The 13,994-nt window shown below is 36.3% G+C and overlaps 1 protein-coding gene across 7 annotated transcripts in view; it reads right to left on the bottom strand.

The window, feature by feature from the left end:
• ATP9B (ATPase phospholipid transporting 9B (putative)) overlaps positions 1 to 13,994 on the bottom strand; it is a 179,146-nt gene that overhangs the window by 16,290 nt on the left and 148,862 nt on the right. For 5 of the 7 annotated variants that reach the window (XM_083824962.1, XM_083824963.1, XM_083824964.1 and 2 more), the window contains 5 exons: positions 8,854 to 9,015; positions 4,613 to 4,774; positions 3,066 to 3,158; positions 1,817 to 1,900; positions 1,099 to 1,269 (listed from right to left, as the gene is read on the bottom strand). In XM_083824962.1, coding sequence (XP_083681088.1) covers positions 1,099 to 1,269; positions 1,817 to 1,900; positions 3,066 to 3,158; positions 4,613 to 4,774; positions 8,854 to 9,015 — 672 coding nt within the window. The remainder of the gene's footprint in view (positions 1 to 1,098; positions 1,270 to 1,816; positions 1,901 to 3,065; positions 3,159 to 4,612; positions 4,775 to 8,853; positions 9,016 to 13,994) is intronic. The other 2 variants (XM_083824965.1, XM_083824966.1) reach the window with 1 other exon arrangement.

Below are 13,994 nucleotides of genomic sequence, written 5' to 3'. Positions count from 1 at the left end.
TACTATAATGTGGGCTGTGATTAAAGTCAGAACAATTTCAATTATCTGAAATCCTAGAATTCCATTGATAAGAAACCCTAAAAACTGTCACACTACACCTATTCATAGCAGGACATACTGATCCAGACATCTCTTAACAGTTAGAACTGACCACATATGGAAAAAGTATCAAGAGTAAATAAGAAAATAATGTACACGAAGTACTACATACAAGTACTTTGCACTAGTTGCACTGTACTAAAGAAATGTGATGTGATCACAAGGCTTTAATCCAAATATGTATTTCTCTGATTGCACAACACTGTGCTGCCAGCAAATTCACCTGAGACCCTTTGGGAAGCTGAGATTAATTAAAAAAAAAAAACAAAAAAAAACAAACCACAAAAAACAACAAACAACAAAACAGAATCACAAAATAGCCTATTTGGGAAGGCACCTCTGGAGATTACCTACTCTGACTTCCCTGCTCAAAGAAGAGTCAACTACAGCAGGCTGCTCAGGACTATGTCAAAGCAGTTTTGAACTTCTCCAAATATGGAGACTCCACAAACTCTCTGAGAAACCTGCTCCAGTGTTTGATCACCCTTATAGTATAAAGCTTGCTTCTTACATTCAAGTGGAACTTCTGTATTTCAGTTTGTGTCCATTGCCTCTTGTGCTTTCAGTAGGTACCCCTGAGAAGAGTCTGGGCTCTTCTGTAGTTCAAACAGTTCACCTTTTGATCTTGGCTGAAACTTTTTGTGAGCGCCAAGCCTGAAAACATTATCATAAGAATCTTGGGCCAAACTAATTTAGTATAAATTTCAGCTAGGACAGTTTACTGTAGGCAAACAGAGGATAAATGTCAGGGACATACATTGGTATTTTTTCTTACAAAAGTTTAAAATTAATGAAACCTGTGGTTTGCAAGAGATCTTCGAACACAGTGCCTACTTGTTTCTGCTAGATCATGCCCAGAATGCACTTAGGACTTCACATATTTCTTGTTTTGAATGAACCTTAATGTAGACAACTATGAACTGTGTCTTGTAAAAGAAAAAAAAACCACAAACATTAATAAATGATAAATTGTATGTCACAACAGTATGCGTTCATTACCTTTATTCCAGCATTTCTTAGCATCTCTAGAGTTGGTCTAACGTCTGCTTGCAATTGATCTTCTACTCCGGTGAGACACAGCAATTCCATTTCTCGCTCCAAACTTTCTACAACAGCAGCAACTTTCAAGTTTCTATCATGTATGCTTAACTTCGCTTGGTTATATCGACTCTGTTTGCACAAACACAAAACTACTTAGACTTGGCTGTGACTTAAAAAAAAAAAGTAAACATTTGGCCTATCAGTTATAATAAAAAGCTGCATTTAAATATCTTCAATAAAGAACAAAATTAAAAGAGCGGATTTGCATCTAATCTTATATGTGCTTTTTCTGACAGGTAAACTCAAGAGAGCCTTCTGAAGACCTACTATAAATTAGGCATCTCAGCATCTAAGCAGAAACTGCTCTAATCTTTGAGAACAAGTAGATTTTTTGGTCAGACTAAAGCTACGGAATTAACATTATGCTATCCTCTGGGAAAATACAATCCAGTCACTTAAATTTAAACAGTATCCTGTGCATACCTGCAGAACAATCATTAATGAATGGTAAGATCTGTAATAGTCTGCCATACCTCAACTATCAATATTTTCAATATGAGTTGTCTTCTTTACCTTATTAACAGAGTAAAAAAGATAAATGTTCCCCTTGAAGTAACTAAATAAAGCAAAACACAAGAGCTACATGAATAATATAGATCATTGTATCCCTTCATACCTCAAAATCTTGATACTGTTCTTCAGTCAGTGATTTTTTGGCAACAACCAGAGTACGCAGTCCTTCTCGAGCCATATTACCACACTAAATGGACCAAAACACAGAATAATAATGGAAATATTTAACTGTATGCACACATTTCATACTATATATTAGCATGGAATGTCTGTAGCATAACAGTTTGTTTCTTTAGACTGTAGATTAGTTTGGAGAAGCCACAAAAGCAATTTCACTTCAGTATTCCCAAAGTAGTATACTATTGGCAAGCCAATTAAGACTTTCTCTCCAAGCTTAAAGAAAAACTCTTGTAGGCTGAAGTCTAAAAGTAAATTAAAACTATTTTTAAAGCACATTAAAACTATTTTTAAAGCTAAATATTTTCTTTTTTTTCAGAGAAATGTACCTCTTGTCAGAAAGAGGTCTACACATTATAAATAGCTGTGGAATAGCGTATCTTAATGAAAAAGAAGGCTGTATAGAACAAAACACTTATTGATTTGACCTCATAAAAGCTAAATAAATTAAACAAGTATTTTACAATTAATTGTGCATCATTATCGCCAAAAGTAATTTTTATGACATTTTGCTAGGTCTTCAGGGAGTTTAATTTATTCATGTCCCTGAATAAATCAAACTGCCCTGCAGCACATATTGATTCATATTGCCAATATCATTATGAACATACACGGTGTAATCATTGTATTAACATATTGTCTATATGTCAGGTCAAAATAAGATGATTGCCAGCACCTACTAGAACCACACAGTGAAAAATATTAATCAGTTTTGAAATTTGGTCTCTATCTATTTTATATTAAATATAATAAATATGATAAAAAGCTATTTCGATTTGTCTACATCCCGTATTAAACTTTAACTCGTAATCATACTTCACTGTAGAATTTGATAAAAGGTTATTACAGGATAAACAGATTTATAACAAAATACTCAGAAGTGATTAGGCTTTATGTGAAACATCAGTCAATGAAAAAAAAATCTTGTTTAAATAAGAATGTGTTCTTCTGTGACTACTAGCTTTGTCTTTTCTGTGTGCTATACAAGAATTGGAAAGAATTCTAAATCCTAAAAACCTATTCAGGATATATGTAACTGAACTAGAAAAGCCATTACTGCAGTGGCTCAGGATCTCCTTTAAAACTATTCCAATAGCATTTAATATTTCAATTTGACATTAAAAAAATATATATAATATATATTTTTTAAAGTAAATGTTGACTTTATTTCTTACCTCTTCTTCTAACCAATCATTGTACTGTACAATAGTGGACATTGCAACATCTGCACCCTTCATATAAAATGTAATATCTCCTGAAGATTCATCCTAAAATTTTACAGAAGAAATAGAAAAAAAAATCTGTTTATACAGTCAAAACTTGCCTACAAATAACCTAATCATCTTTTGAAGTAGTCAATGGATTGCCATTTATGAATAAAAATGAAGTACCTTGAAAATGGTTGCATAAGTTTTATTATTTTACGTTAATATATTCAATGATTCCTGATTCCATAGATGCACATTCCCTACTTTCCCATGTAAAGGGACCAGTTTTAACTGAAGTCAGTATAACAGTATCCCTAAAATACTTGTCCTTTCTAAATGTTAAAATATCACTGTTATGCCCACTCTAACTTTTTTTTTGTCATTCGTTATTTAAATTAAAGCAGAAAGTTTGCTCTATATCTTTGAAATATCTAAGTAATTAGAAATTAACAAATAACACTGTAATGAATTTAACAGATGTTTTAATGATGAAACATTCATTGAATATTCAAACAATCCACAATCAAGGCAAATATTACCTAAATCAGGAATTTGTGATGTATGGTCTGTTGCAGAAATAATGGATTTCTCTGATCTACAAGCTTCATAAAATATCTCTGAACATCTCTAACACACTGTTAAGCAGGCTCATAATGCCAACCTCACTTAATGAAACACAGACTTGCCAAGATCTCTGCAGACCTGAGCATGCACTTACCCTATCTGAAGTACCTCTGCCCAAGGCTGATGGCATGCCTGGTTTGTTATCCACTTACAAACATGGAATAGGATGAGTTCGACACCTATTTAACTAGGACTTAATACTGATCTAACCATGTAACCACATTATCTGAAGCTTTTCTGTTACAGTATCTGATTTTAGTCAGGACAGAAGTACATAGCATGCATGGCTTAACATTAGCAGAGGTTTAAACCTTCCTTTGCATGGTGTGGTGGCTTTCTTGCATCTGAAGTTTTAATAATCATTATTATGTTCCCATCTGGACATCTAACAGATACATAGGTGGTATATAAGCATATAAGGTAAAGCATATACCCGGTACATCTGAGACCTTGTGGTGTTTTGCTGTGCGTGCATGCATGCCTGAAAAAGCAGTATCAGTACTGATACAGTATAGAAAGATGCAAACTACTATTGCAAGAAATTTGTTTCACTTGTTTATCCCTTGAAGAGGCAACACACTTTTAAGATGAAAATTAAAAATGAAGGGTTAAAACTTGCAACATCGGAGCCTAAGCATGAAGTACTGAAATTAATGTGTTGCACGTGAGAGAAGAGTTTGTCCTTTACAAACGTCTCTGCAACAGCAGGTTAGCCTGAATTTTATACAATTGCTTGTCTAGTGTGTACCTGCATCAAGTGTCTACTTTCCATTTGAAAGTCCAGTGTAATACATTCTTTCAGCATCAAGTTTCTATTAAGAAATATCAAAATAACTGTTCAGTAAAAAATAGCTTTTGAGAAATGAAAATCAACAGCCCCTCCAAATTACCCTAACTATGATTCCCATGCGCTTGCTCTCAGAAGTGAAGGGGAAAATCTGCAGAATATAGTATGTCAGAATGTGTCCACCAGGGGTCTTCAATTGCATTGAGGTTAAATCCCTGTTAACTAGCGTAAGACCAACACTCTCTGTCCACTGCACCAGAGCTACCTAAAGAAGACAAAAGAAAAAAAAGACACATTTAAATGTGAAAGGTCAATTGCATTATATAGATTAGGCTAAAGTCAAAGAACTGTCAGTAGGGTAAATGTTTAAGCTGTTCCAAAGATTTCAACCCTCTCATAGAAAAACCATCAGTATACAGTACAAAATCTTAGTACATCAAAATAATGTTTTCCTTCAGAAAGATTACAAAAAATAAAATTGAGCAGTGTGACAGAAGACACACAAGCAGGAAAAACCTCAGGTAAGTTCAACCGACATGATGACTAATGCCCACTAAGAATTTCATCCAAATTGAGTAAATAATTACTGAGTAGCTTCTAATGAAAATTTAAATTGGGAAAAAAAAGTTGTATGAACTCCCAAGAAATCCTCGTAGTGTTGTCTGTGCAGGCACCGACAAATGAAAATGCATTGAGATGCAGTTAAATAAAGAGAAAAGAACACACTTTAAATAGCATCATTTTAAAATCCCCAAATCACAGGAAGTCTTTAGAGATTTTTCTTCTTCAATAAAAGTACCACATAAGCTGTAAGTGATCCAATACTCCCAAGGTTAATTTTCAATTTTCACAGTGAAAGGTTACTATTACATTCTGACCTGTAAATTGCATCTTTCTCCTAATACCCTATCATCTCATTTGTGTCCCTTTGCAGCTAGGACTTAAGTGTTCTATATTTGGTGACTCACATCTGTTTATTATTTTGCTTATGCTTGGCTTCACCAACCATTTGAACTAGCATTTTGCAGCACAGTCATTCTGGATTCTTATACCTGGCCTACACACAACTACTTATTTTTTTTTTTCTTTTTTAAAAAGTGCATATACCATAGCAGTGCAAATACCGTAGCAGAAATGGTCAGCAAGACTCAGGAATCAAATAGTTGCCTAAAAGGCAACTTGAGAGTAACATATGAAGATTGACTCCTGTCATTATACCAGACCAGCCATACCTAACAGTATCCTGAACAACACAACCAAACCATACCATTAAATATCTGCAGCCTTTATAACATATAACTATTAAAAAATATATTTCACAGATGGCATAAAAATATAAATTACAAATCTGCACAAATAAGTATATACTGAGTCACTGGCTGTACAGAGTTCAGAAAAAGGATTCTTAGATTAACACCCTCTCTTGAGGTTTCCCCTCTAGTTATATTCCATTCTCTTTAATGTTTCTGAAATGTTACATTAAAATGGTCTTGTAACCCAGTGTAAAAACATCTAGAACCCCTAGAATGGCATGTGAACGCAGCAGCTGTAGCTTCTACAGCGCTTTACATATTGGATGTGGTCAGATAAAACAATCAAAGGTTGGGGAAGCACAAAAAACTTATCTGGAGATGCTATCATTTTGCTTTCAAAAAAACCCAAAAACTATTCTAATGATAAATATTTATTTGCTGATAACCATTAATTTCCTAACACAGACAGATGAAATGCATCAAGTCTCCTGAATCCAAGTTAGGGACTTATTTGAATACTCTGTGGATCTTGTCTGGCTGATCACTAAGTTTCTTTTCTATAGAAATCAGTTTCCCAGGTGACAGAATTGCACTGGTCCCCCCATTACTGAGACACAGGTCTGTGCCTCAAGCCATTAACCATGTAGTGTAGCTGGGATAGGTAACACAGGGAGAGTTGAAGACAGCTTCTGTTGTTTCTCGCTTGCTATTTGTCTTCCTCCTCAGTCCAGCTAGTAAGAACAGCTACCCACCTCCGATATGACAACCTCAAAGTAACATTAGTAGTGAAGATAGTAAATATTTGCATTATGGAATGGAAATGGAACAGATCTGACAAAAGCTACTGAGAAACATCTTGTTCGGTGTTTCTTACTCCAGAACTTTCAGATCTTATCATTACTGTTCAGCTCTCATTCCCCCTGTCAGTAGCCTCTCTCCACTAGAGGCCACCAGCCCCTAGGAGCTGCCATAGTTCACAACTCCAATACTAAACTCTTCAATTATGATAGCACAAATTGCCACTCAAAGTAAAATTCCGAGACTTCAAAAGGAAACTCTCCCAATTAGTGGGCAAAGCAGCATTTGTTCAGCCAAGATACCCACAAGCTAATGTGTTTAATTTTATGGCAGTACTAGCCCAGGAGGTGGAAGTAGCTTCTCTGAGCATGATGGTTTATCTAACTCAGCTGTCTGAGGAACACGTGCATCTGAAGTGGGGCACAAAGAGGGGAAACTTCAGAAGCACTGTTGTTACAGACCTTGTTGGCAGCCCTGCACAATAATTCAATGGCTTGGGGACAATCATCCCATTTGTTTAGAAACATTCATTTACTGAACTAAAAAAAATCTGTTTATAAATATCTTAAGTAACTTCTAGAAAGTTCCATTAAGCATACAAGGTTGTTAAGTGACAAGGATGCAGTTACTTATTTCATCAGTGATGAAACCTAATTGCCTATTAAAGACAAGAAAATGAATAGTTAGTGAATAGTTAGGAATTTTTTAAACTCCATATTAAGCAGAGAACAAAAAAACCATATTCCTGTTGAAGATTCAGAACTTCACATTTAATTAGACCATTAGACTGACTTTATCCAAAACCAAATACTAATCAACAATTTTAAACAAAAAAAACACTTTAGGAAACATGTAAATTAATACTCCACAAAGATTTTGGAATATTTGATTTTATCATAAACCAATTTTAAATGACAATTTTTCAACTGTTTACAACATTATTTTTTATTTTTAAGGAAAAAAATCTCTTTTACAGAAAATTCTATTAGCCCATTAGTCTTCCATTTAATAATCTCAGTGAAAATAACTACATGGCAGAAAAAGCTACAGGTATCTAACCACACAATTCAACAGCCAAAACAAACACTGATGTGCAAGATGAGGGATTGTCCATAGAAAGCATTTAAAGGAACAGACATATCCTTATTTATTTTCAGCCTCGAGGATGAAAGAGTTAAGTGACTCCCTAACAAATAAAAGAAGTTTTATTCTCTCTGAAGTGGTGTTAAATGGCTTTAGGCCATGCAATCAAAAGGTACAGGTCTGCCCCTTACTCAGCCCAATTCCAAGATCCTCTGTGAATTCTCCTGACCTTTCCTCATGAGGGTAAATGACTTGCACAAGGGTGGGGACTCTCATTCCCGGTCAGGTTAACATTTGCCCCATCTTCCTCTGGATTAGTAGGAAATACCAGGTATCACCCAACTGTCTTACTAATTTTTATTTAGGGGAATAAGAGCTGGGTGACCACCAACCACATGAAGTTTAACAAGAGCAAGTGCCGGGTCCTGCACCTGGGACAGGGCAACCCTGGCTATACGTACAGACTGGGCAACGAGACGCTGGAGAGCAGCCCCGCAGAGAGGGATCTGGGGGTTGTGGTTGACAGCAACATGAGCCAGCAGTGTGCCCTGGCAGCCAGGAGGGCCAACCGTACCCTGGGATGCATCAAGCACAGCATCGCTAGTCGGTCGAGGGAAGTGATTGTCCCTCTCTACTCTGCGCTGGTGCGGCCTCACCTCGAGTACTGTGTGCAGTTCTGGGCACCACAGTACAAAAAGGACATTAAACTGTTGGACAGTGTCCGGAGGAGGGCAACGAAGATGGTGGAGGGCCTAGAGGGGAAGACGTATGAGGAGCGGCTGAGGTCACTTGGCCTGTTCAGCCTGGAGAAGAGGAGGCTGAGGGGGGACCTCATCACAGTCTACAACTTCCTCGCGAGAGGGAGTGGAGAGGCAGGTGACCTATTCTCCGTTATCACCAGTGACAGGACCCGTGGGAACGGTGTGAAGCTGAGGCAGGGGAAGTTTAGGCTGGACATCAGGAAGAGGTTCTTCACTGAGAGGGTGGTCGCACACTGGAACAGGCTCCCCAGTGAAGTAGTCACTGCACCAAGCCTGTCTGAATTTAAGAAGAGATTGGACTGTGCACTTAGTCACATGGTCTAAACTTTTGGCCAGACCTGTGCAGTGCCAGGAGTTGGACTTGATGATCCTTATGGGTCCCTTCCAACTCGGGATATTCTATGATTCTACGAAATTTCCCCCTCTACTCTGCTCTGGTCAGCCCTCACCTGGAGCACTGTGTCCATTTCTGGGCTCCCCAGTACAAACAAGACAGGGATCTCCTGGAAAGTGTCCAGCGGTGGGCCACAAAGATGATAGTGGGCCTGGTGCATCTTCGCTATGAGGAAAGGCTGAGAGACCTGGGTTTGTTCAGCCTGGAGAAAAGAAGACTGAGAGGAGATCTTATTAATATTTATAAATACCTTTATAAATACCTCTACAGGGAGACAGAGGGATTTGGCCAACCTCTTTTCAGTGGTTTGTGGGGACAGGACAAGGGGCAACGGCCACAAAATGGGTCACAGGAAGTTCCACACCAACATGCAAAAGAACTTCTTCACAGTGAGGGTGACAGAGCACTGGAACAGGCTGCCCAGGGAGGTTGTGGAGTCTCCTTCTCTGGAGATATTCAAGGCCTGTCTGAACGCCTACCTGGGCAACCTGCTCTAAGGAACCTGCTTTGGCAGGGGGGTTGGACCCGATGATCTCTTGAGGTCCCTTCCAACCTCTACAATTCTGGAATTCTGTGAATTGCAACACAGAATCCTTTTGCTCTGTGGGAAAGATAATGACCTCTAGTTACTTGTCACCTTGGGACCCTGATGGCAGGAAGAAGTCATGGTTGATGAAAAACTGATATAGTCACTTGAAAAAATGAAACTTGCCTCGTCCTTGAGCACACAGGGTCATACATCCACAAAGTGAGGTATGAGATATCCTACTGAATTCTGAAGACCTTCACTTACCAGTTCCATCCTAAAAGGCTGTTACTGCTTGGCCTAAGACCAAAAAAATGCCCCTGACCATTTAGGTGAAAAATGGACCATATAAATAAAGGCTTTGAAGCCTTTGACATTTATGAGTGAGCAGTTTGTAGGGTGAGAGTGAAGAACTACGTGTGGAAATTTCTTAAGATAGTTTTGCTCCTTAAAGAATTCTCATGTAAACAACCTTCATTTATTTCAGAGCAAATTAAAAGCATCTTAATTTCAGATAGTTGGATTTACTTTCAAAACCTGGTTCCCATGTAAGGAAACAGAGGACACACAGGTTATACATGTGGTATATTGAGGTTAAGACTATTGGTATGGTAACAGGGAAGAAGCTGGGAGCTTTTTTTCCCCCTACTGTCTGAATGTTCCCAACAGTTTCTGTTAGGATTGTTCAACAACATTAATGTTTGCAATGAGCACCACTTTGTTTGTATTTATGAACAATGATTTGGTAAAGGAAATTTGCAGTCTACCCCTTTTCATCAAGAACCTTCAAAATTAAATAAAATTATTAACTTAAAATACAGCTTGATATGTGAAAAAACTGCCAATCGATATTCAAGACAAGCTATGAAGTAGTTATTCTTTGTGGGTCTCTAAGGTCATGAAAGTGATGGTTTTATGCTACTGAGTGATTTGCTTTTCACAATACATTGACAAAACAACACAATTAGTCTTGCTTCAATAAGCACACACAATAAAATGAATTAAACAATACAACATGTCTCATACATTACAGCTTCACTTGTAAACACAAAAGCTGCTTCACTAAGGGCATATCATTTCCCTGTCTGTTTTTAAATGATTGGCTGTGTATCATTGTAATTAATTTTAGAAACTGTTGTCTTTGGACGGAAACATTGGAATTAAGTAACTGACCACACTTTAAAGTAGTATTTAAATACTTGAAATCCGGGAATTAGAAATGCTTGAGAATATAACAGTGCAGGACAAAGCATAACCAATAAATAGCTGGTTTATGAGAGTACGCAGTCATTAAAAATCGTGACTGATCAATCTTTTCTGACCAGAGGGGAGCAAAGGTCTTCAAAGGCTCCTGTTCATAGCATGCCCCTGAATTGCTTGGGTCTGTGACCTTTGAACTCCATTGCTTTACCTACTTAGCTTATACCCTTTTATGATTGTTCATTACATTAGGGTAGCTGACTTTCTACAGATGAGCTGAACCCACAGCTATCATGGCTGAGTAAAAGACGTTTTCATTTTTTTTTAAGCAAGTTCTCAATGAATGTTTATTGTTTGCTATGCTACATCTGCAGAGGACAAGTGACAGACAAATGAAACTTTCCACTCTTTCAGAGAAAATGAAATATTGATCACTTATCATAAGAAACAAAGAGCCTGGCATAAGTAGGGTTCACATTATGAATACAAAATCAGTTACTTATCTCAGGTTACTCTAACGATAGATAAATACATCTTTTATGATGAATGTACCTACTTCTAAATGTGCAGACTTCCTTTTGATTATATTATCTGTATATGGATGCACACATACACGTGTGAAGAATTTCAAATGAATTCCTCAAGTAATTTCATTAACTGTATTACATGTCAATATATTACGGAACTGCTTCTTACACTCTTCTACAGGGAAGATCAGTTTACACTTACACATTGTTCTCTGCTCTTTATATGCTATGGTGATAACATGCAATGTTACATAATGCAAAAAGACAACAGAACAAATCACATCTTCTTTCAAAAGACTGCAATCAAGCGAGTTCCATAAACAAAATCTAAGAGAATAGAGTTGTAATGTTGAGAAAGCACAATGCATAAAACTGGTTAAGTCTATTAAATGATAATGTTGCTTATTAACCAAATATGTTGTGATAGGTCAGTGTTGAGGTTAAACAGAAAACATCAATTGAATCATTTCCCTAAATAAAGCTCCAGGGTGCAATATTCAAAGCACTTTATTCAATAAAAAATGCTTTTAAAATGGTACTTTGGTGATTGGGAAACATTGGCATCATCAGTCAACCTAACTGCAGGAAAGTTCAATAAGCTAAATAATGAACCATTTACATTATTTTCCTTAGGCTCCAGTGATTTGCAAGCATTGCATCAATACAACTCTTTAAAAAATTATGATAAAGACCTGCTAAGTCTTTCAACTCTTAGCCTTTTTGCTGTTATCCTGCATTTTTTACGCTATTTAAATGTTTTCTGTAGCTTCATCATTTTATAAGATTCCTTTCAGTATCAATTTCTAAATATATTAAACTATACCTATTCAATATGATATTTTTAGTAGTTTCAAACATCTTTGAAAATGAAATTTAATGCTGTCTGTTCTGAAGTGTGTTGCAAGTTTTTCAATTCACTGGCATATAGTTTGAATGTATGAGTTCAGGACAAAAAAATCATTATTAAAAATACCTGTACATTCTCTCCCTTAAAGCACTAATAGTTTCTTCGTTGCTGTCTTCCTCTTCCACTTTGCTTTTCACCCTGAGCCCCATATCTGTCATCTAAGCACTTTATCAACTTTCCTTTTTCCAAGGTCAAATCCTTTACTGTCTTCCCAGGGCACCACTTGCATAATTCTCAAGTCTTACAGCTGTTTCCTTTAGCAAATATTGAAGGAGAATTGCTATTTACGGCATTATTTTCAGATTCCAAAAGACTGAATGAATTGAAAAAAATATAGAGAAGAGCAAGTGTGTGAAAAAAATCAACATTTCTCTTAATTGCACATCTCTTCACCTTTGTCTGTTAAAGCTGAAGGGTTTACTTAATCTTTAGCTGTGACTGCATCTTTCATTATATTTAGTGGTACCTTGCAGGCTCATTACACTAATACATTTAGTGAATATGATTATATATGCATATGAAAAATTGTACGTGTGCAAATATTGTCAAACATTATGCAGATACAATAACAGATTATACTGACAGTATCTCTGTCATAAACAAATGCATTTCCAACATTCTCAACTCATATTGTAGGTCAACTTGTATTATATAACACCACACACAATATTATGGATTATTGATTTTAGCCAAAGAGCTCAAGTCCTACCTAGAGTTTACTTCTAAAATGGATGTTCTATCTGCTGCTTTTTGATCTCTGAGAACCAGCCATTTCTTTGTATTCTGCAATCCCTTGATACCATGAACTACTGGAAGTGGATATAATTGTCTGTTCAGTACAACATCAAGAAAGACTTCATTTTATTTAATTTTTGAAAGGACTTGTTATAAACTTGTTTCTTTTAGCAATTAGTTTGCAGTTTGAATTGTTAAAATTCTGTTAATGGTACATATGGTGATATACTAAAAATGCAAACCAAATGTATACCAAAAGTAACAAGCAAAGCTGTAGTAATTGTAGTAATTACTACTTTGTGGAAGAAATATTACCTGGTATTAGATCAACTTGTACAGTTAAAAAAAGTATACAGGCTTTCACATATACAACTCCTTCTTCACATCTTGTGAAAACCGTGTTTTGATTATGACTAAGTTACAGTGGCTACACCATCAACAGTATATACAACCTTCAGACACTGCTAGAAATTCTTTAAAACAAAGATGCCCTTTAACCTATTCAATTTAAGAGGCAAACTGACTTCTAAATATTCTGTTTTCAAGAGTACACCCATATTCATGTCAGTGGACCAGAATTATTTTTATGCTTACTTTGCAATATATTGAAACTTGAATTTTGTCTCTGCCTCGCAAGATCTTTCTGGATTGAATTTTAGGCAACTAATTCAGGCCCTAAAACATGACTACTCAGAACAATAACTCAGGTCTATGAAAGCAGTAGGATTTGTTTCAGATTTCGATTTCAATGTAAGGCAAATGCATATTTTACTCAAATAGGGTTTTAAGTTTGTTCCACACTTCATGAAATTTTGACTGAACCCTCAAGATAATGCAGCTGCCTAAGGTAAGTAAGCTCAAGAGCTTTTGTACAGGAGTGTTTGAGGTTTGGGCTTTTTTTTCCTGTTGGGGTTTGTTTCCTGTATATTCCACTAACTGGTAGTGTCACTAGCTAATGTACCTGGCTGTCCATCTCTCAAAGCTGAGTTTCATATTCTCCTTTGAATATCTGTGCTATGATCCATACACGAATTAATGTTTTGAGAATACACCTAATAACTTTAATTCTGATACTCAATGCAGCATTGATTTCAAAGCATTAACTTCACAGACCTCTTAGGCAAATAATTCAAACTACCTTTACATAACCTAGATCTTTCCTATAGCAGTAAATGAAGTAAAACCAGATTATTGGAAGTATAAAGAAACCCCACCCCAAAACACTTGTATTTCACAGTTCTGTTCTTTTTAACTTCATGAATCCCGTTTTTTGGCTGAGATTAAATTTTTTTTGCCCTTGC

Source organism: Anser anser (genome assembly GCF_964211835.1).
Source record: "Anser anser genome assembly, chromosome: 2".
Lineage (NCBI taxonomy): Eukaryota > Metazoa > Chordata > Aves > Anseriformes > Anatidae > Anser > Anser anser.
The sequence above is the reverse complement of the archived record's forward strand: the minus strand, read 5'-3'. Positions and strand labels throughout refer to the sequence as shown.